We start from the raw sequence: 21,694 nt of genomic DNA on the forward strand, positions 1-21,694 counted from the left end.
TGGACTCCACAGGTGCTTTTGCAGGTCTCAGGCCACAGACTTGTGCCCCCAGCTCCACCTCCAACCTGCCCCACTGTGGTTTTCTGCCCAGGGCCGGGCCCTGGCCTCGGGGGCTGGCAGGTGGGACAAGTGAATGGACTGTGGTTGGAACCAGGCTCACCATGAAGGACAAGAGAGAAATGGATGTGGGGGGAGAGGCAGAGGCTGGAAGGAGGAATGGAAGGAGGGTGTGTTGGAAGGTAGAGTGCACAGGCCTCACCACAGGCCCAGATGGCCCCTTGGTCAGCCCAGCGAGCACGGCTGTGACAGAGGTGACACAGGCGCCCTCACTGGTCACCTGCCTCCACAGGGGGCCTCAGTGAGGAGGGAGCAGGGGCTCTGGCCCATGGAATGGGGTGGCAGTTAGCAGCCCGAGGCCGGCCTGCCCAGGTGGTGATCTGTGGGAAGCCCAGAGGCTGAGGGCTGAGTCAGTGGGGTGTCCCTCAGGGGTGAGACAGGTGGCTGAAACTGGCCCCTTATCCCAGCCTTCTCAGGTTGGCCTGGGCTTCTGGCTGGCCTTTATCTGGAGCTGCAGCTATGGCCGCAGGAAGTGGCTGTTTCTCTGTGCTGCACTGCCTCCCCACCAGACCCAGTGATAACCTGGAGGGCGTGCGGGGATTGAGCAACACCTTGTGGTGGGGCACACGGGAGACTCCAGGCACATGAGCTCGGACCTGCTGGCCTGGGCAGCGTGGGGTGGGGTGGGGTGTAGCCCATCCTGCCTGACAGGAGCACTGCCCAGAGGACAAGCCTGGGCACAGGGTTGCAGGCCACTTCGCAGGACTGTGGGGGGATGGCCTCCAGGCTGCTGGTGCCAAGCCACATCCGCGAGCACTGGGCTGTGCCCTAGGCCCGCACAGGAGGCACTGATAAATGTGGAGTCATCAGTTTTGGGCCTCTTCCCCAACCCAGCCCGACTCCCATGTTCCACTCCTGTGCTGAACCCCAAACTTCCCAGATGTCCCCTTTCTCCTCCACGGCCTTGGCCTGAATGGTGCCCTCCCCCAGGCTTGTTCAGCCAATCAACGATCCTGGTGGTCGCCTCCAAACCCCATCTCTGCCTCTGGTGGGGAGGCAGTGTTGAGTGTCTAGAGCTAGCGGAAGTTGGGGGTCAGAGGGTCTCTTGAAACCCTGACTGACAGTCTCCCCACCTGTGCCCTCAGGACTATAACAGCTTCGAGGCTCCGCCTGCCCAGCCTGCTGCCCCAGCTCCTCTACTACTGGCTCAGTAGCAGTACAGGCTCCCCCAGCAGAGCCCTGCAAGCCCAGAGCTGGGGTCAGCCACCCCCAGGGAGCACACGGCGTGCCCCCACCTGCTGTGCTGCCTCCCAGTGCTGGCTGAACTGGGCCAATTGGTGGCTAGCTGGGCTCCGTTATCAGCCAGGCGGCAACTGCTCTTTTTGATCAGAGCCACTTGTGTGGAGGCTCCTGCAGGCCCAGGAGGGGCTGGGGGAGATGGGGAGCCATGGCTGCATCTCTCCTGCAGGTCATCAGTGGTGGCCTTGGTCTCTGGAAGGGAACCTGAAAAACTGAATCCCAGGTGGCCGCCGCCCAGGTAGAGAAGGCTGGACCAACCCAGGGAGAGCTGGCACCGAGAGGGTCCAGGACCACAGGGGGCTCTGGGTCTGGGGAAGGGGGTGAGGGGCCCCCTCCCATCCTACCAAGACCTGAGGAAGAGGCCCCACCTCCCTGCAAGCCCCTGCAGCCCGAATAACAAACTGGCCCTGCACATGGGTCACCCCCCTATGCACCCCGGACCCAACGTTCCCCTTCATCACCTCCTCCCACACAGACACAGACACACAGCCTGACAACCCTCGCTGGTATACAAACACACACCCAGACACAACAAGGTCCACACACACACACACACCAGACATGGACACACACCCAGACACAACAGGTCCACACACACACACACCAGACATGGACACACACCCAGACACAACAGGTCCACACACACACACACCAGACATGGACACACACCCAGACACAACAGGTCCACACACACACACACACACACAGCAGACATGGACACACACCCAGACACAACAAGGTCCACACACACACACCAGACATGGACACACACCCAGACACAACAAGGTCCACACACACACACACACACACACACACCAGACATGGACACACACCCAGACACAACAAGGTCCACACACACACACACCAGACATGGACACACACCCAGACACGGGGCACCCCCCTCACCCCCCAACCCCCACACACACCCCCCAAACCTCCCCCCTCACACACATAGGAACTGCAAAGAAAACAGGCTGCCCTGCTCCTGCCTGGCCCCTAGGACTTCCCTTTTACAAGACTTTATTTATCAAAACGATATTAACCCAGAAGCCTGTTTCCATCAGAGTCTCGATTCCAGGGACATTTCCAGATAAGCCTTATCGCGTTGCTGGTGCATTAGCCTGGCTGGTCCGGGGCCTGCCAATCACGGCTGCCCCTCCTGCCCCTGCCTGTGGCAGGATGCCTGCCCATGACTTCATTCTGGATGGCAGGCAGTGGGGAGCAGGGCATGGGGCAGCCACGGACACCTGGGTCCAAAGCAGGGCTCCAGAGGGCACCTTGTCCTAAGGGCACACTCAAGGCACTACCATCAGGGGGAACTCCAGGGTCATCCAGAACTTAGGTTCAAACCCCAGTTCCACCCGAGGCAATGGCTGGGCCAGCGGCGTCCAGTCCCCCCACCCCCACCTGTAAAATGGAGCGACACCTCCCAGGCACCCCTACAAGCAGATTCAGTGAGCTTATGTGTTCGGCAGTGGCTGTGGTGGGCTTAGCACAGCATAGCCAGGGGAGGGGGACAGTCCTCAGAAGGCTGGCGGGCCCCTCCTGCCCACAGCCCCACTCGCTTCCCCTCAGAGGCTGAGCCCTGGCCCCACCTGGCTCGCTGGAGCTCAGTCTTCAGTGGGTCCCAGGCCTGATGGAGGCCCATCTGCACACTCTGGGTGGCCTCTCCCTGCGGCACAGCACAGCTGTCTCTTCCCCTCTCACCTTGTGTCCTCCATCTGAGCTCCCGCCCTCTCTGGGCTTGGAGGGGTGCTGTCTTCAGGGGAGGTGTGAGGTGGGGAGGAAGGGATGGGTGAGTATGGGGACCCGCACAGAGATCCTGGAAACATGGCAGTGCTGGGTCTGGGGCTGCCTGCACCACCCCTAAGGGGTTTGCAGGCCCCTCAGCTCTCAGTTGGGAGACTGTGTCTGCTGGCCCCACTCCCAGGGCTGTGGGTAATATGATGGCCAGCACTGTGCCCAGGTGACTAAACAACCACACTGAACAGCTGCTTTTTAAATCCTCACCTGAGGCTATTTTTTCCATTGATTTCTAGAGTGGGAGGGAGTGAGGAGGAGAGAGAGAGAAACATCGATGTGAGAGAGACACATCGTTTGCCTCCCACACACGCCCCTTGCCGGCTGGGAACCTGCATTCAAGGTATGAAGTATGTACCCTTGACCAGGAATGGACCCCGGGACCCTGTGGTCCTCGGGCTGACTCTCTAACCACTGAGAAGAACAGCTGCTTTTATTCTTACTTTGTACATGGGGACACACAGGCACAGAGGTTTGGGGCTTGCCCAAGGTCACAGGGCTAGAGGGGCCAGGGCTAACCCAGGCAGTGGCTCGAATTCACCATGTCGGCTCATATCCCCACCCCCATGGATCTGTCCCAGAACTAGTTCCTGCTTACTAAGCACCCTTCCATGCCCACTGGGAGAGGTGGCTCCACTGGGTCACATGAACCCTCACTTAGAAAGAGAGACAGTGACGTGGCCAAGGTCATATAACCTGTGCAGGACAGGGACCTTCAGCTGAGCTCAAGCTACTCTTTGTCCTAACTTGCAGGGTCCCTAGAGGGAGCCTGGATGGAGGGCTGGGCCTCACACCCTTGGTCAGGGAGGACTTGGCCTGACTGGGCCTGAGCCCCTCCCATGCTGAGAATGATGGTGGATGGAGGAAAGTCCTGAGGGACCCCAGCTCTGATCATTTGCGTTCACTCCGAAGGGCTGCATGGCCATGGGGAGGGCCAGCCCAGGACCTGGTCTGTGATGTGGGGGTGGAGGTTACACATGGAGGACCAAAGCCTGGCCTGCAGCGGGGGAGGAGGAGAGGACCACACAATAGGACCCTGATGTTATTGGAGGCATCCCCTTAGGTGGCAGCAACGAGCTCCCAGGAGCTGGGGGTTGAATCCCTGGGGAGCTCCACAGCAGCAGGAGCTGTGGTCAGGGCACTGCTTCGCTCCCCCAAACTCCTCCGGGTTCATTTCCAGCGCAGGGGGAAGAGGGGCCGGACCTGGACACTCCCTGCCCACCCCCCCTCCACTGTTGCTGCCCCCTGAGGTCGGGGTCCCTCTGAGGGTCAGCGAGGGGCGCAGGCCTGCTACCTTCACCTGCACCCTCTCGAGGGGCCCTGCCCTGCCGCTGGCATGGGATGAGGGCTGCCTGCCACCACCGCGCCCAGGACAGTGTGTTCTGCAGCACCACCCCTTCCTCTCTGCCAGAGCTCCAGGGCTTACTACCACCAGGCCGTTTGATCGGAACCTGTCCCTGTTCGTATAGTTAATGTCATTTTTGTAAATGAAAGCATAATGCACTGATTACAGGGATAAAAGGGTGGCCTCTGCGTCTGTCTGGAGGCCAAATAAAGGAACGCTGGAACATCTGTTCATCCCACGGACGTCTCTAAAAGCTTTGATTCCCCTCAGCCAGGTCACCATGCACCCTTTGCTGAGTGTCAGCAGCTTGGCCTCCAGGTGGGGTGGCCTGTGGGTGCAGGGACAGGAGCAGGGCAACGCTTACACCTGGCCTGCAGCATGCTTCTGTGCAGGGCTGTTACCAGCCCTCACTCCACACTCTGGGGAGAGGGTGGGAACTCCTGGAGTGGGGATGAATGAGCAACCCCTCCAGCCAATGCCCTGGCCTGGTGTCCCATGCTCCCTGACATCCCTTGAATGTCCTTCCTGGCCTTGGCTGCCCAGAGGACCCCCATCCTCCCTGAAGGCCCAGGATATTCTTGGGCCACTCAGTCTTGTCTAGGGGCCCAGCACCCTGTGGATTTCTCAGCCCACTGGGCTCTGAGCTGGGTCCCTCTGCAGGAGCCCTGGTGGTTCCCTGAAATTCCTGGGTGGTTGGTGGTGGGGGACCCTCAGATAAAAACACAGAAGATGAGCAATGAGGGGCCACCACGAGACATTTATTTGCAGCTGGAAAGTACCCAGCTGCCTGATGTCTGGGTCCCTCTCCAGCCGAGTCCCCTTCCTCCTTGGGTGCTGTCCTCTAGCAGGAAGGTGCAGGGTGGGGCACTGCCGCCTGCTGAACGCCGGGCCCGGGGGCCTGCTGCCTGTGGAGCTGTGGGGGGACTGCAGGAGATCGAGGCACGTCTGGTTGGGCATTTGGCACTGTGGTCCAGCCTGAGCCCAGGCAAGGTGGCCCGGGGTCACTCAGGGAGACTGGACCATATGCTTGTGGGTGTCGAAGACATAACGCTTGAAAGACAGGCTGAGTGTCACGTGCTGCGCAGGCTCCTGCCGCTCCGCACCCTCCTCCTGCTTGGCCATCTCTCCTTTGCTGGCCCGACCCCGCTTCTTGAGTGCGGGTGTCAGGATCTTCTTAGACTCCGGGCCGAGGCCACCTGCAAGGCACAGAGGGAAAGTCTGCCATCTGCCACTCCTCAGCTGGCCCACTCGCCACCCGGATGGGCACCTGGACTGGCCCACCCTCACACTCCCTTAGGCTGAGCCAGGACCCCAAGGTCCCTCTGCTTCCTTCCCCAGCCAACGGACCCAAGGCCTGCAGTCCCCTTTGCCCCCTAAATCCTTGCATGCCAGCCCCTCCCCTGTGCTAGTCCATGCCCCAGGTCCATCCAGCTTGGAGCTCAGCAGGGCTTCCCATCTTGGTCTCTGAGTCTCTTGCCCATCCACCCACCCTGCACTCCGCCCTCCATGGGGATCAACCCCATGCCCAGTGGCTATGTCCTTCCTCTGCACTGAAGGGTTCTGTTACTTCCCCACACACCCATGCTGAGACCCGCACCCCGACACTGAGGCCCACTGGCGTAGGTATTCTCCACTCTCGCCCTTCTGCAGCCTGGGAGGCTGGCTTCCCTAGGACATTGTGGGCCCCTGTGCCCTCTGGCTTAGCGTATGGCGCCCTAGCATATCAGAGGGCAGAGCAGAGAGCAGCTGGGGTGTGAAGCCCCTTCTTTTGGCCAGAACTTCTGTTGGAAGATGCTGTCTCTGTGCCCTGCAGCCTCCTTGCTCTCCATATCTTACCCGCCCGCGCCTCAGCACAGACACTCCGCTCCCTCTGGCCAGGCTACTGAGCAGACAGCTGTTTCCTGCTCACACCTGACTGATGCCCACCGACTCCCCCAGCCCCACCACCACTATTGTGGTGCTTTCCCTACAGCTTGAGGAACACAGGGCTGCTCCTGGGCTCCGGTCCCACTTGGGCCTCTGCACGGACTGTTCCCTTCCTGCCGCAATCATCCTGAAACACCAGGCTGCAGTACTCTTTTTCGGGTGTTTGTCTTTTTAAAAAATCCTCACTCATTTTTCCCATTGATTTCTGTTTTTTTTTTTTTTTTAAGCGAGAGTGGAAGGGAGGAGAAAGGGAGAGAGAGTGAGAGACACACACAGAGAGAGAAAGAAACATAGATGTGAGAGAGACACATCAATTGGTTCCCTCCCACACATGCCTCAATGGGAGGCAGGAATTAAACCTACAACCCAAGTCCCTGCCCTTGACCGGGAATCAAACCCATGACCCTCCAGTGTGCAGGCTGATGCTTTAACCATTGAGCATGCTTGGCAGGGCTCAGGTGCTTGCAGCCTCCTTGTGGGCTGCCAGCAGGGCGAGACCACCTCCTGGCCCTGAGCACAGGGGCCAGGCCCCATCTCAGCTCGACATTAGGGCAGTGCCCTGGAACCACCACTCACCCTCTGTGAGCACCACAACCCCACTAGGACGTCCTGGTGGGAGCAAGCTGGCAGGGCTGTGGCAAGGCTGAGCTGAGGGGGCACCAGGAGATGGGCATGAGGCAGGGAGGCCCAGCAGGTGGCAGTGCCTGGGACTTCTGCTGGGGGAGCTGGGTCTGAGCCTTCATAATCTGGTGAGCGCAAGCCCACAACCTGCTTCCCAAATGAGGGATCCTGATAGGCCTCTGCGTCCCCCAGAGAGGACACCGCCTTCTGATTTACTCGCAGGGGCTGCATCAACAGGTGCTGTTAGAGGCTGGGTGCCCAGAGCAGGCAGACAGTTGGGGACAAGCACAAGGTTGAGGGCTCCCCTCTCTGCACGCCCTGCTCTGTCTGCTGGCCTGGTCTTGCTGGGTTAGCTTCGAAGAGAAGCCAGCCATGGAGCTCAGGCATCAAGCTTCAGTGCTGAGAGGACCCGGCCTGCGTCTCGACCAGGGAGGGAGGGCTGGCGGCAGGGGCAGGCAGGCTAGCTCTTGCTTCAGCCAGGCACTCCATGCTGTCAGCAACCCTTTCAATCTGCAGATGGGAAAGCGGAGCCTCAAAAGGGCAGTGACGTACTCAAGGCCTCACTGTGAGGCGAGAAGAGCCAGGATTTGATCCCTGGACCAGCATCCAATGGCAAATGCAGGCCACTGCCCGCTAGCCCATCACTCCAGGAGGAGTCCACCGTAAGCAGACTCCTAAAAATGGTTCTGTGAGGACATCTTCTACCGGCCCTGCAGCCCTGACATTTAAAAAGGTGCCCAGGAGACTGGTTCAAGGGATACCTATGGAGTCAGTAAAGAACAGCCCTACCCACTGGCAGGAGGGACTCGGCCTTCCTCTTTACAGGAGACTGCCAGCCACTGCGAAGCCTGCCGCACCCGGGAAGGCCAGCCGGGGCATACAGCTGATGCTAATGGGGCTCCAGGACATGACAGGCCTTGGGGGCCTGTAGGAGGCAAGGTTCCCTCCTGCCGGGTGGGCGGCAAGGTATCTAATCACAGGCTCCACGCCCGGCTGATCTGCGCACCTCTGAGAATGGCCCCGGGCCAGCCCCTATGAGCAAATGCCAGGCCTGCAGGTATCTGGCCTTCCTTCTGCAAACAGAGAAGGTGGCCGGCACCAGACGCTGACAAATGACATGGGCGGCCTGTCTCCCTCTGGTGCCAGGAGGTCTGATGGCTGAAGAGGAAGGGGGCTCCCCGGTGTCTGCGTCTGGCTGGGAGACAGGCGTGGCCCAATTGGCGGCCCACCTTGCCTGAGATGGCTCTCGTTACATACAGCGCATACCTCCCCTGCCCAAAGAAGGCAGAGCCAGAAAATCTATCTGGCACTGGGAGAGACATGGCCATTTAATTGCTCTTCTAAGATGGCAAGGCCTGTTTACCACTTACCCATTCCAGGGTGGCCTGGACACAATGCCCAGGAAGCCTGACCCATACAGACCTGCCTGCTGGGGCTACTGGGCTGTTTGGATTCATGGCAAATGTCACTGGGAACTGCTTTGTTCACAGTGGCCTTTTTTCCTTAACCAATGGCAAATGGAAGGAAGTAAAGGGCAGGCCAGAGTGTTGGGTGCTGGAGCTCATGGGCACTCAGTCCTGAGCCATACGCAGCTTCGCCCACCCTGCCCCCGCCTTTCACTTGAAAGCACTTCCGGACGCTCCAGGACTGGGAAACACTGGTGGTGAACATGCAGACCAGGACCCCAACCCCACGAAGTTCACTAATCTGAGAAGGGCAGATAGTAATCAAGCCAGCAAGACAGTCCAGAGAGCCACAGACCATCAAGGAAACAAAATCACTGTGTCCCTGGGAGCAGAGGGCAGCCAGGTGCCATGTGCCGAGGGCAGACTTCCCTGAGGAAGAATGCTGGGATTGGGCCAGCCACACGGAGATCTTGGGCAAGGGTCTGAGTGCCAAGGGCTCGGTGGGAATGAGTGTGACACTCGAGGGTGGATGAAGGTGTGTGGCCCACAGCATACCACATCCACAAGGCGCCTCATGTACCCCGCTCTGCAGGAGCCCAAAACAGAGAGGGTTCTGGCCAATTTGGGGGTCAGAGTGGTGAGGGTGGTGGCTGAGTGCCGTCTGCCCGTCTGCCTAGTGGTCCCTAAGTGTTTCCTGTAGGCCTGGGGACACAGAGGCAGGTAGGGCTGTCCCGTTCTCATGGAACTGCCATCCTCTCTCAGGGACCTCCCACTGGGAGGTCATGTGGGCTGAGCAGCAGTGTGTGGCCCCTTCTGGGATGGCTCCTGGCCTCTAGCTTCTGTGCCCCCCTCTTCCCATGTGACTTGGCCCATACTGCATCTTAAACTGCCCCTTTCGCCCCCCCATGCTCCAACACACCAGGCACACTCCCAACCTGGGCCTGTACATTAGAAGATTCCTCCTCAGGAGCTCCAATGGCTCTCAGGTTCATCTTCTTGGAATCACCGAGCACATGGTCCCTCCTGGTGAGGCCTTCCCCGTCACCGTCACTGTCACCTCCCTGCTGCCCTAACCACCCTCCCCGCTCTATCTCCCAAGCTATTATCACCTTCAAACATATGCTATTATTTCCTTGTTTGATGTTGGTCCTCTGCCTCGGCTAAAATATAAATCCTACCTGGCAGGGACTGTTGTCTCTCCATTCATGCTATAAGCCCAGTGCCTAGAACAATCATCTGTAGCAGGGGCTCCAAGAATACTGCTGAATGAATCAGTCCTGGACGAGGCCTCACTGGGCATGAACTAGCTGCTATGCTCCCCAGATGGTCACAGCAAGGACCCAGCAACCCACTTCTAGGCATCCAGGTCTATCAAGCAACCTGAGATTTGTGTCACCACACACTGGGGCACTTGATCTTCACAGCGCACTGTGGAAGAAACAGGCCCAGAACAGTCCTGGCCCACGTCCCTCAGCTCTGGAGAGACGGAGATGGACTGACTCAGCGCGGCCCCTGACCCAGGTCTGTGTGCGCACCAGGGAGAGCGTGCCCACCAGGGAGACTAAGAGGAGGGCAGTCAGAACAGGACCAGCATGCGGCTGCTGTGGCAAGGTATTCTGGGAGATGAAAAGTGGTACCTGAGAAGAGTTTAAAGTTACACAAAGAATGATGCTATAAGGTTAATTTAAAAAATGCAGGAATCAAAAATTTTGCAAGAGTTCTGCTACAGCTCTGGATGCAGAAAGAAGAGACTAGAAGGCCATCTGGGGTCAGTAGTGCAGTGACAAGCTATCCTTTCTTTTTCTTTCTACTTTTCTCTATTTCCCAAGGTTTCTATCATGACCCTGGGTCCTCACAGGGCCACCTACTACAGGGCTCCTGGCATGTCCTCCCATATACATGTCCGAGCCCAGAGGAGGCAGTGCCCACCCAGTACAGTCTGGCTGCTGAGCCCATGGGCACTTGGGGAGGCAGTGAGATGGGGAGGAGGCCCCCTAGGGATGGGAGGGAGGGCAGGTGGTAAAGGCTCTCAGAGCTGCGTGGGCCAGGAAGCCCACTGCCATCTCTAGGCCATGGTATGGTCCCTGCAGCTCTCAGCTCTGCTCACTGAAAGATGGGGCCCGAGCAGAACCTCGGGGGCAGGTGATGCTCCCGGCCACTTCCTGGCGTTAGAAGTGTGTGTTTCTGACATTGTTGCTGCATCAATATCAGTAACTGAGAGGCACAGGCTTAGGAATTCGCCCTCCACAACCTCTCCTGCAGGCCCAACCTCTGTTCCCCACCTTTGCCTCTCTCTGACCTCTCCCCGACAGCGGAGGGGCTGCTCTAATCACCAGCTGGGCTTGGCCCCACCACCAGCAGCAGAGTCCTCTTATTTGGTAGCCGGGACCTTGCATCATCTACCGTGTGCCTCCCTCTGTGCCTCACCCCTGCTCACTCCTCACCCCTATCTCCAACCACGCTTCTAGCTCCAACCAAAAGGAATTAAGCAGGGCCTCCTAACACACACTCCCTTTGTCGGAAACCCCCTTCTTGCCTTTCCTGTATGGCCAGCTCCTGCTCAGCCACTATCTCCCTGGGAGGGCACAGGGCTCAGGGCAGTTTGCTGGATGAAAACAAAGGGAGTAAGCACAGTTTCATCCAGGAGTGCAGGGCATGGAGGGAAGACAAGTGCTCCCACATAGCACGTGCCTCCAGAACTAGGGATGCCAGTCTGCAAGCCGTGGCCCAGGGAGAAGCCCAGGCTCAGAGAGCAGCCCCTCCACCCCACCCCACGTGGTCTGGAGCCTGGCTCCCCACTTTGCAGGGTGGGCACGAGGGGAAGTGCACTACGTGTATAAAGTTCACACTGTGGCCATCATTCCACGGGGCCTCAGCAGACACCCTCTGCTCTTTCTTCCCAAACCGGGGGTTCTTGCAGCCAGGGTCCTGCTCTACCCTGGATGAGCCCAAATCAAGAAGGCAGTGGGGGCGGGCTGATGTGACCCTGGGGTGATGGTGCTGCCCGTGGCTTTTCTTGGGGACACTCTCCCAGGGCCCGGCTGGCCTTTCTCACTGAGTGCCAGCTCCACACAAAGGCACAATGGGCTGGAGGCTGCTGGGTCTTGGCTCAGGCTGGGGGTAATCAGGGAAGAATGTGGGAAGCACAACTGTTTCCCAAGCCCTGGCTGAGGGTGCCGCCCTGACATGGCCATCAAAGGCCGGCAAATTGCCTCCAATTGCTGGTGTCGCTTTCATGTTGGGGGCCAGACTGGAAAAGGGGCCTCCATGCTGGTGGGTGGCTTGTATCCTCCCAGTGGGAACTGAACCCTTGCAAGCAGCTAGGGGTCACTGGCCCCCTTGGTGGCCGGATGGGGCTATAGCTAACTCTAGCCACTCCAGCACTTTCCCCTCCTGGAAAGGGCAGCTTTGGAGAGAGCTGAAATGACAGGGCAGAAAGAGAGCCAGGCCAAGGGGCAGGGCCCTTTCTGTGGTGATGACGAGATGGGCTGTGGGCTCAGAGGGACATGCCCGGCAGCTGGGCAGGGTGACATATGGGGTGGCCTGGCTGGGGTGGACAGAAGACCTTGAATTCAGCCAGACCTTCAGTCTGGACTGGATGCTTGACCTGTGAGCAGGTGGGGCTGCCCAAAGGAGGGTCCTCCCTCAGTGAGGGGGTCCCGAGCACTATGGCTGAGGTCTCTGAAACAAGCTGCAGCCCCCAACGGTGAGCGCCAGAATCACACTATACCTAGAGAGAGGGTCTCTGCCCACACGCCCTTGGTTATGACGCCGCCCAAATAGGTCACAGGGGACCACAGGAAGTTTGGCAACACAGGGCCTGACAAGACCCCTCCCATGTGGTTAACGTGGCAATCTGTGCAGGATGTGCTGCTGGGGGTGAGGCCGGAGGTGGGCCTGGCTGGGAGGGGACCCAGGGGGCAGAAATGGGCCAGGGCAGGACCCAGTCATGTCTGATAAGCACAGGCCTGCTGTTGCCGCCCCATCCTGCAGGTGACCAGCTGAGGCATCGAAGTGCGAGGACTTGCCACGGCCCATAGCAGTCAGTGGCGAACTGAGGTTTGAGCCCAGCTCCCTCTGCCTGCCAGCCGGCCAGGGCAGTGTGGGCCCTGTAAAAGCTTAGCCCTGACAGAGCCAGCAGGGATGGAGAGGGCCGTGCAGCACTGGGATTGCCGAGTGGTTAGGGAGAGCTGGGTGGGCGGCAGGGGGCAGTGTGAGTGCCCCTTGGGCAGAGAAAGTGGGCTCACTCTTGCTGAGTCCCTGAGCTCCCGAGACTGGAATCCTCTGCCATCTCCTGGACAGGTCTGGTTTTCTGAATTTATCTTTGGGAGCTGAAGCCTTTAAGCATCCGGCTGGAGTGGAGGGCTGCCTGGTTTTCCTTTCTCTTCTTGCTATGGATCCCGTATATAAACAAAGATGCAATTTGTTTTAAAAAGATAAGGTGATTACGTTTTTATCAGACGTGCACTCCGCTGACCCTGCAGCAAAGGGAATTAGGGGAAGGCAGGAGACAGAACAGGCCCTTTGTGGAAGCACGCTCTCTGAAGCTCTAGCTCTAGCGCACACTCAACAGGCTCCACACTCAACAGGCTCCACGCGGCCCCTCTGCTGGGGGCGGGGGAGTGGGGGAGGGGGGGAGGCAGTGAGCATCTGCACCTCCATTTTGATGTCTTAATGTTGCTTAATTCCTCCTTTAATTTACATTAAGCTCCTTAGCAGCAATGATGAATTCTTCTAAAACAAAAAAGGATGCTTTGCAGAAATCTTTGCCACACCGTGTAAATGAAAATTAAAATGTAGTCAAGACTTTGGAGATTGGGGGTGCGTGGGGAGGGAAAGCCAGTGCATTATGTGGAAGAATGATTTTGTTTTAAGGCAAAAACAGAACCATTCTGATATAGAAAATGACTTGATCTAGAGAACCAGACTGGGGCTCAGTTATTAGAGGAGCAGCTGAAGCAAAGGAAAATTTGCTTCACACAACGGGAGAGGGTGGAGAGGTGGGGGACAGCCACAGTTGTTGTGGGGCTGGTAATGGTTCTGAACTACCCAACACCATCCAACATTGGCTCTTGTCCATCCCTCTTGGCGGAGGCCCAGGGCAGGCATGGCACTCACCTGGGATGGGGCCAAGCTCCCCTGAAAACAGGTCACTGAAGCCATTCCTGGTGTGCAGCCTGGAAGCCCAGGAAGGGTTCAAACCCTCACCTGAAGCTTCACAGCTGTGACAGGGGAGCCCCCCCTGGCGTCTTTGGTGGCTCGCCATGAGGGTCCCTTTTCTCGGCACCCCAGCAGGCCCTGCAGGAGTAGGTTCTTGGCACTGAAACCACGGTACTGACCCCCTGGCATGAGCCACCAGGTTTTTCTCCCACTAGCTCCCTCTTCTCATCTGCCCTTGGGTCTGTTGTCAAAGAGATTCCGCTAGAACAAAACCTGATCACCTCTCACAGCTTAGAAATCTCTAGCCATTCCTCAGTGGGTGTCCAAATTCCTCTAAGCAGCCCCTTACCAAATGCCTCCTGCAGACTCAACCTTACTCACCAGCACCACTCAGCCCTGCACAGGGACCCACCACTCAGCCCTGCACAGAGTTCACCACTCAGCCCTGCACAGAGCTCACCACTCAGCCCTGCACAGAGCTCACCACGAGGCCCTGCACAGGGACCCACCACTCAGCCCTGCACAGAGGTCACCATTAGGCCCTGCACAGAGTCCGACTATTCAGCCCTATGCAGGCTACACCACTCACCTCTACCCTGGCTCTATACAGGTGCTACTGCAGCCTGGGGTACCCAAGATGCTATCTACCTGGCAAACCCTACTTTTGCTTTAGTTCTCAGCAACAGACTTAGCATCTTGGTTCAGCCCCTCTGATACTTTCCTGGCCTCCCTCCTTCATGAAAACCAAGACTCTACACACTCTGCCCCACAATCAGACCCCGTGTCCCCAGGAGACAGGCTGCAGCAGTGGCCAGCAGCTCCAGGAAAGGGCACTGCTGGCAGCCTCAGCCACCTGTACTCTATCGCGTCTACCAGTGGCTGGGTCCCGAGAGCTGGCTCTTTCCCAAGGGCAACCTTCTTCTCCAGAGGGTCAGAGCTCACCCATCTGCTAGCCTAGCTCCTCATCGCCCTCCCAGACCAGGCGGCAGAGGCAGGCCCTGTCACTTTACAGGAGACCTGGGGAGCAGGACATTAGAGGAGGCTGGGCTGGGAGGAGACGGGAGCTCATTGGCCTGCTGTCCCACATGCTGAGCCCAGCTAGCTCTGGAGGCTTTCTCCTCTCCCCTCGTCCTTTCCTCTCCGCTCATGCTCCCTGTCTGCACAGGCAGGAACGGCCATGTGGGCACCTGCCTGTTCAGGGGGATGGGCCAGGTGCTCCATGAATGGCAGATGTGCTGGGTAGGGGCAGGGGCCCTGCAACCCAGGGATGGAGCTGCCTCAGAGCGATGGCTTCCAAAAGGTAACCCAGGGCAGAAGTGCTCCTGGGGACTCTTTCTGGCTGAGCCTTGGGTTGAGGTTTGACAAAGTCCCTGGTTAGCAGGGCAGGCTGGCGTGTAGGGCCTGGGCCTGGCTGGAACCCTGCTGTGCTCTGAGGGAGGGAGAGCTGCGGTGAGGTGGGCTGACAGTCAGCGGATATCCTATAAGTCAGTATCTAAGCAGGGGAGGTGACTGCCCAAGGTTGCATAGCTGGTCAGGGAGCAGTGATTCAAATTTAGGCCTGGGGCTTCCCAAAGCCCTCAGCCTGCTGCAGGCTTGGGAGTCTGTGGGCCTGGCCACCCCAGGGACGTGCTGTTTCTCTCTGGGAGCAATGCTGTGGGTTGGCGGGGGGAGAGGGGAAGGCACTAAAGCTGCCTCTGAGGTGAGGAGAAGATGGCAAAAGGCAAGGGTGTGGCATAGCTGGGGGACACCCCAACTCTGGCAGCGTGGGGTGGGTACCTCATCTCCAGAAATTCCCAGGGATGAGCCCAGGGGGCCGCTATGCTCTGGGTCCTAACAGTGGGTGTGGGATAGGAAAACAATGGCCGTGGCCACTGCCCAGATAGATGCTGAAGTGGCCCAAACAACAGAGAGGAAGTCTGAAGTGGAAAGCCTATCTTGTATGCAGCAGGCCTGACCCATACTGCTCCCCAGCCAGTTCCCCACACTCACAAAAACACCAACATCAATGCCAGCCAACACTGGCGATGCCTTTGCCATATGCCAGGCCCTGTTCAGAGCCTACATAACAGTGCTCCAAATTCCACAACCAGTCCCTGGGCGCCTACTCACATACAAGGAAACCGAGGCACACAGGGCAAGGGGATGAGCTTCAGAGCCAGACTCCTTTCTGCTGCACCAAGGCCTGGCAACTACCGGGCTACCCTCAGGCGCTGGTTCTGACCCAACATGACCTCCGTCACAGCTGTACCTGAAGGGAGCTCACTTCTCTAACCAACCTCAGCTCTCTGAGGGCAGAGACTAGATCAGCCGTGGGCAAACTATGGCCCGTGGGCCGGATCCGGCCCGTTTGAAATGAATAAAACTAAAAAAAAAAAAGACTGTACCCTTTTATGTAATGATGTTTACTTTGAATTTATATTAGTTCACACAAACACTCCATCCATGCTTTTGTTCTGGCCCTCTGGTTCGATTTAAGAACCCATTGTGGCCCTCGAGTCAAAAAGTTTGCCCACCCCTGGACTAGATCCTGAAGCCTGACACAGGGCCTGGCCCAGGAAGGATTGGAAAAGTACTTTTCTTCAACTCACATGAGGAGGGCACACTATCTACTCTATCACTGAGAGGGAAACTGAGGCCCAGGGACACAAAGTGACTCTCCCACGGTCACAGAGTCAGTGGTAGAGAAGTAATCACATGTCCTCATTACTATCTGGAAGGACCCAAGTTCTTTTCCAGGTAGCTGGGGGAAAGGACTTTCTCCTCTCAGAGAGCACCACACAGGCCCCTTTGTGCCTGACTGATGGTGAGCCCAATGCTGCCAGAGAAGCACGAACATGTGCATGCATACACATGTAGGCATGTACAACATGTGCGCGTGCATGCGCGAGCGCGCGCGCGCGCACACACACACACACACACACACACACACACACACACACACACCTCTCAAACAAGAGATCTCCTAAAGGGCAGGGCCATGCCTTCAGTAGGTCCTGCTCAGCTCCTGGAACACAGTGGCCACTGAGCCAGTCTTAGATAATTGCTACAGGACAGGGACCAGGTCTCAGTGAGAGCTGTGAGGGCAGGGGCAGGCAAGGGACAGGTGATGTGCTCCTGGAGCTCTGAGCCCTTGGTCTGGTCTGAATGGTGGCACGGTGGCCTTACTGTCCTGCTCTTTCCTCCCTAGTGGGCTCTCAGACCAGCCTGCCTGTTGGATGACATCTCCCAGGCCATGGGCCAGAGAGTTGGGGATGCTGAGCTCAATGTCGGCCTCAGAGCCCGCTGGCGCCCTGCATGAGGGTGGAAAGGGAATCAAGAGTCAACGAGGCAGTGCATGTGAAACAATCAGTGCGTGCACAGCACCTGGTAAACAGCAGTGTCACTATTGTCAGGGAGCTGACTTGTACCAGGCTCACCGAGCTTATGGGAGGATACCCTGTAAACTCTATAGCTGCCGTCATAATCTGGCTGGCTGCGAGTCAGGTTAGGTCCCTAAAGGTTCTTTAAAAATAGTGGATCAGTTGCCAACATTGAAAAATGTGGGCCTTCATTCCCAGGGCAACATGTGGTCTAAGGAGAGCATGGGCCACTCCTTCAGACAGGGCTCGGTCCCCAGCACTGTGGTCAGTGCTCCCCACTGTAGTCCTCCTCAGGGCCACTCACCTGTGCTGCTTGCTTGGCTCTAGGGGCATTCTAGTTTGCTAGGCCCACCCTAAAAGCTGTCTGAGCTACAGCGGCCACTGACTGGGGGACCTTGGTGGCTGTTGGAGAGCCTAGAAGAATCCAGATTGCCTGCTACACCTTGGGGTGGCCCAGGGAGATGCCACAGGAGGAGGGAGCTGGGCTGGGGTGGAGAGCCTGGACGCTGTGCCTCTGCCACCTGGTGCCCTTTTCTGATTTCTGAGCACTGTGGGGTTTGGAGAAGTCACAGTGTAGGAGGACATTCAGTACTGCTCCTCCTCACATTCACACAAAACCCCAGGGAGGCCTGGGGCCCTACTTTACTTTTGCTGCTACTGTGAGGGCAACCCTGGGCCAGCCCCGCACCTTTCTAAAGTCAGTTATGTCCTCTGTGAAACGGGTAGCAACACTGCCTCCCAGGCTGCCCCTCACCAGACCATGGGAGGAGGAGTAAGAAAACCCCCGGTACACTTGGTCTAGCAGGGACTCAGAAGCACCGCTGAAGGGGAAGTGGAAGCTCTGCTCCGCACGACTCCTCTCTAGCCTTGGTTGCATTCACGCAGGTGAGTGACAACAGAGTCAGTTCAGGTCTGTACCCTCTCCCTCTCCCCTCTCCCCAGCAACTGGTGTACATGTGCATGTATGTGTGCATGCGGGTGTGCACATATCTGTGCATGCAGAGGGGAGACGGGCAACAGCCATGCCCCCTTAACAGGGTTGCTGTGAGGTCTATGTGTATTAGCAAAGTCACCTGGGCTGGGCTGGATCCTAAGCAACCACTCAATCACTGTATCTGGTCTTCTTATCTCTTTCTGCCCTTAGAGCTTGGAGCCCCAATCACCCTAACCCCGCACCTCACAAAGCGCCCATGAGATCTTCTGGAGGCTGGCTCCCTAGGCTCCTGCCAGAAGCCTTCACAGACCGGCCATCCCTCAGAGGGAACCCTGACCTCATCAGGAGCCAAGGTACCCTGGGTCCCCCAAAGCTCAACCACTCTGGGCAGTGGGAGGGGCAATGCCGAGGCCCTCCAGCCTGAAACACCCTCCCTTAGGCGGTCTCCCATAGCCTGCCAGGCTGAGCTCAGTGCCACCTCTTCCAAGAAGGCCTCTTCCCTAAGTGCAGCTGCTGCTTCTCTCTGTGCCCACAGGCGGAGGTGCCTGGCCCTCCTTTCTGAAATCTACCATTCTCATCAGAGACAGAAGAGAAAAATGCCAGCCCAGGAGCGGACACCAGCCCTGCCGCATTTCTGAAATATCTGAATGACTCACTAACCTTCAAACTCAGGACATTAAATGTACAATTCTGGATTTCCAGTTTGTCTTGAAAAACCTATCTTCACATCCCCTGCCTGCATCAGTGGGTGGACAGGCTGCGGCTGCCCCACATGGCCTGTGCTGTGCCCGGGGCGATCGGCCACTTTCTATTACTGCTATGCACTGCTTCTTTTATCTGAGACTGGCTCCCCTCTTGCAGGTCCCTTGCCCATCCATGAAGGCACCTGAGTCCCTTCCTCCAGCCCTACAGCTCCAGTGCCTCTGGCCTGGGGTCTGGCAAAAGGCCAGGAGTGGTGGCGCCGGCCAAGTGCTGGCTAATGTCTGTTGGGTAGGATTCAGTCCAGGTAGCGGCAGCTTGAAAGGGCACACACTGTCTCCCTGTTGTTCTCCCTGGGGAATCAAGTGTAATGGCCAAGAGTTCGGGCTGAGAACCAGACTGCCAGGACCCAGACCCTGGCTTAGGCTCTGGTCAGGAGTGTGGCTTCATATAAGACATCTGACTCTGTGCCTCAGTCTCCTCATCAAAAAATGCAAATGACCATAGCACTTTACAGGCTGTTTCTAAGGCCTGAGTGAGTTAATCTAATGGAATGATAGGATCATTTTTGTTATTACACCCCATCACAACCACCTATGGCTAGCTACTATGTAAGTGCTCAGCAGATATCTTACATGTATCTACTGAGCACTTGCAAGGCACCTGTTCCAGGCGTGGGGGATACAGCAGTGCATGGGTTAAGTTTGTAAGGGGGACGGACTTACAACCACTAAATAAACCAAGGAGAAAATCTGTGAGAGTGGTAAGTGCTATGAAGGAAGTACCATAGAGCAACTCAGTGGTGGCACTGAGTCCAGAGCGTGGGGTTGCTGTTTTGTATGGGGTGGTCAGGGAGGCCGATCTGAGGCCTCAGAGACAAGAAGGAGCTATCTGCAAAGATCGGAGGGGGGAGCAAAAGAGGGGCTTCACTCAGGACCTCTGGGGGGCAGGCAGAAGGCTGGGGGGAAGGTTTGGGAAGGTGGGGATGTGCAACCTCATTCTGGCCATCCAAGGTGGTCTACCTCTCAGGGAGGCAGCAGGTGGAGTCCCAGTCTGGACCCTCCACCAACATCCAACAGGGAGTTGAATCCAATGTGCCCCCAGCACATCTCTCCTCTCCCTCTTTTCTCTTTTTTCAGGTTCATCCTAGTATGGGTGTGAGGATGTGGAGGGAGAAAGGGCAAGAGTTGAGAGTGGCGGGAATTTATGAGCGCAGAGTGCAGCATGCCTTTGGTGAGGGTGAGGGGAAGAGGGCTCCTTTTGCCAAAACAATATTCATTTTTTTTAAAAGGCAGCTACAAAGCCATGATTAAGCTCAGAGCCCTAAAAGAAGCCCATAAAATCGAAAAATATTTATCTGGAAGGGTGGCAAGTCCAATAAAAGTTTTATGAATGTTTTACAACTGCCCTGTCAGGAAGCTGGCCTCTCACTCACCTCCCTCCTGTGAAAAAAACACACACAAACACACACTGTCACTGGCACAGACACACACACTCACTAAGGCAGATGCACACACTCACTGGCACAGATGCACACGCACTGGCAGACACAGACCCACAGTGTGGACACATGCAGGCTGAGACACACCTGCAGACACACCGCCTACACCAGCTCCTTCTGGTACCTGCTTCTCTTGGTGAGCATGGGCAGTGGGAGAGGAGGTGGAGCAGTACCGCCTCTCTGAGCTTGTACAGTCTTCAGAGATCTGCACCCCATGGGCCAGCCAAGAGTGGCAGGGCCTCAGCTCTGGGCATGCTTCCTCCTCCTCTGCCATGAGTCTGGCTCTTGGCTGCAGTCTACCCTTGGCTGGCACAAGGCCCCAGGTCCTCCTGTTGTCTGTGTTCACAGCGGGCCAGCTGGCACCCCACTGTCCCAGGAGAGTCACCTCAAGGTCTAGGAGTTGGAAGGCGGCTTTCTGATTTGAGGCCTTGAATTCCTCTCCTCTAGCAGCCCAGGAGGCCAGACTGCCAAGGCTTTATCCTTGGTAACAACCTGGGAGAATGTTAGGACCCTGTTTTAGAGGAAGAAACTGTCTCACAGAGACGCATGCTCAGGCCTGCCTCTGGTGGCTTCTCCTGTCCTAAGGCTGTGGACAAAGTCCAATACCGAGTCCAGGTGCGAGTGAGCGCCATAGACCTATCCCACTGCTCACTCCCACCCCTGAGCCCAGCCACAGGGCCTTTGTATAGACTTCTTTCTCCTGTCCCCGCTCTGAACTCGCTGCCATGCTGCTCCCTAAACAGTGCTCCAGGTCCTCTCCAGGCCCCAGTGAGCCTTGCCTTCTTGCTCTGCGCACGCATCTGTCCGGAAGCACAAATGCTGTGGACTGCCTGGCTTCCCCTGGAGAGCTCCAGGCGGGGCAGAGGCAGCCTGAGCCACAGGGAGGTGCAAAGTGCATAAATGAGCAAGCATCAGGCTCCAGGGCCTGGAGATGTGGGTGGCTTTCTAAAGGCCACTGGTCACAGGCTGGTTTCTAAAGGCCAAGGCTGACATTGCCCAGGCTGCTGTAACTCAGCCTTGCCTGCCAGAAGCTCACCCTCGCTGCCTCCTCCTCCTCCTCCAAGATCAAATCATCCTCACCTGGGGAGAGGCCCCGCCCACAGGCCAGCTTCTAGCAAGCAGCAATGCCCTTTCTAACAACAATAAGGACTGGAGCTCAGGCAGAGGAACTCCTCAGCAGGCACCCACCAGGTGCTTCCAGGTCCCAGCTCCAGATCTGTGAAATGACCACAGTGGGGGAGGGTGCCCATTCGAACCTACAGCTGTCCGACTCTCAGTTATGAATGGGAAGTGGCCTCTAGCAGACACTGGACAGAGCAAACCAGGAGCCCAATTCCTGATGAAACACCCAGGTTTCCCTTCACCGCTGGTAAGAGCCAACAAGAGCCTCCAGCTCCACTCCTCCTGGGAGGCTGGAAGGATACCTACAAAGGCCTGGTATTTAGGGTCAATCCTGATCCTCCAACAAACCAGTCTGAGGATAAGCTTCTAGCAAACCTGACAATGGCATCTCTCAATTGGTAAGACATGGCAAGTGGGGCAAGGCAGGGGTTGGTGGGAGAGGGCAGAGGAGAGGCTGGCAGATGT

The 21,694-nt window shown here is 57.4% G+C and overlaps 1 protein-coding gene across 2 annotated transcripts in view; it reads right to left on the reverse strand.

The window, feature by feature from the left end:
- Positions 1 to 5,238: 5,238 nt before the first annotated feature.
- The window catches only part of EEFSEC (eukaryotic elongation factor, selenocysteine-tRNA specific), a 247,075-nt gene continuing 230,619 nt past the window's right edge, over positions 5,239 to 21,694 (reverse strand). For both annotated transcript variants that reach the window (XM_036322732.1, XM_036322731.1), the window contains one exon: positions 5,239 to 5,697. In XM_036322732.1, the coding sequence (XP_036178625.1) occupies positions 5,507 to 5,697 (191 nt within the window). In that variant the 3' untranslated portion in view covers positions 5,239 to 5,506. The remainder of the gene's footprint in view (positions 5,698 to 21,694) is intronic.

The sequence above is a fragment of the Myotis myotis genome, unplaced genomic scaffold (genome assembly GCF_014108235.1).
Source record: "Myotis myotis isolate mMyoMyo1 unplaced genomic scaffold, mMyoMyo1.p scaffold_m19_p_9, whole genome shotgun sequence".
Taxonomy (NCBI): domain Eukaryota; kingdom Metazoa; phylum Chordata; class Mammalia; order Chiroptera; family Vespertilionidae; genus Myotis; species Myotis myotis.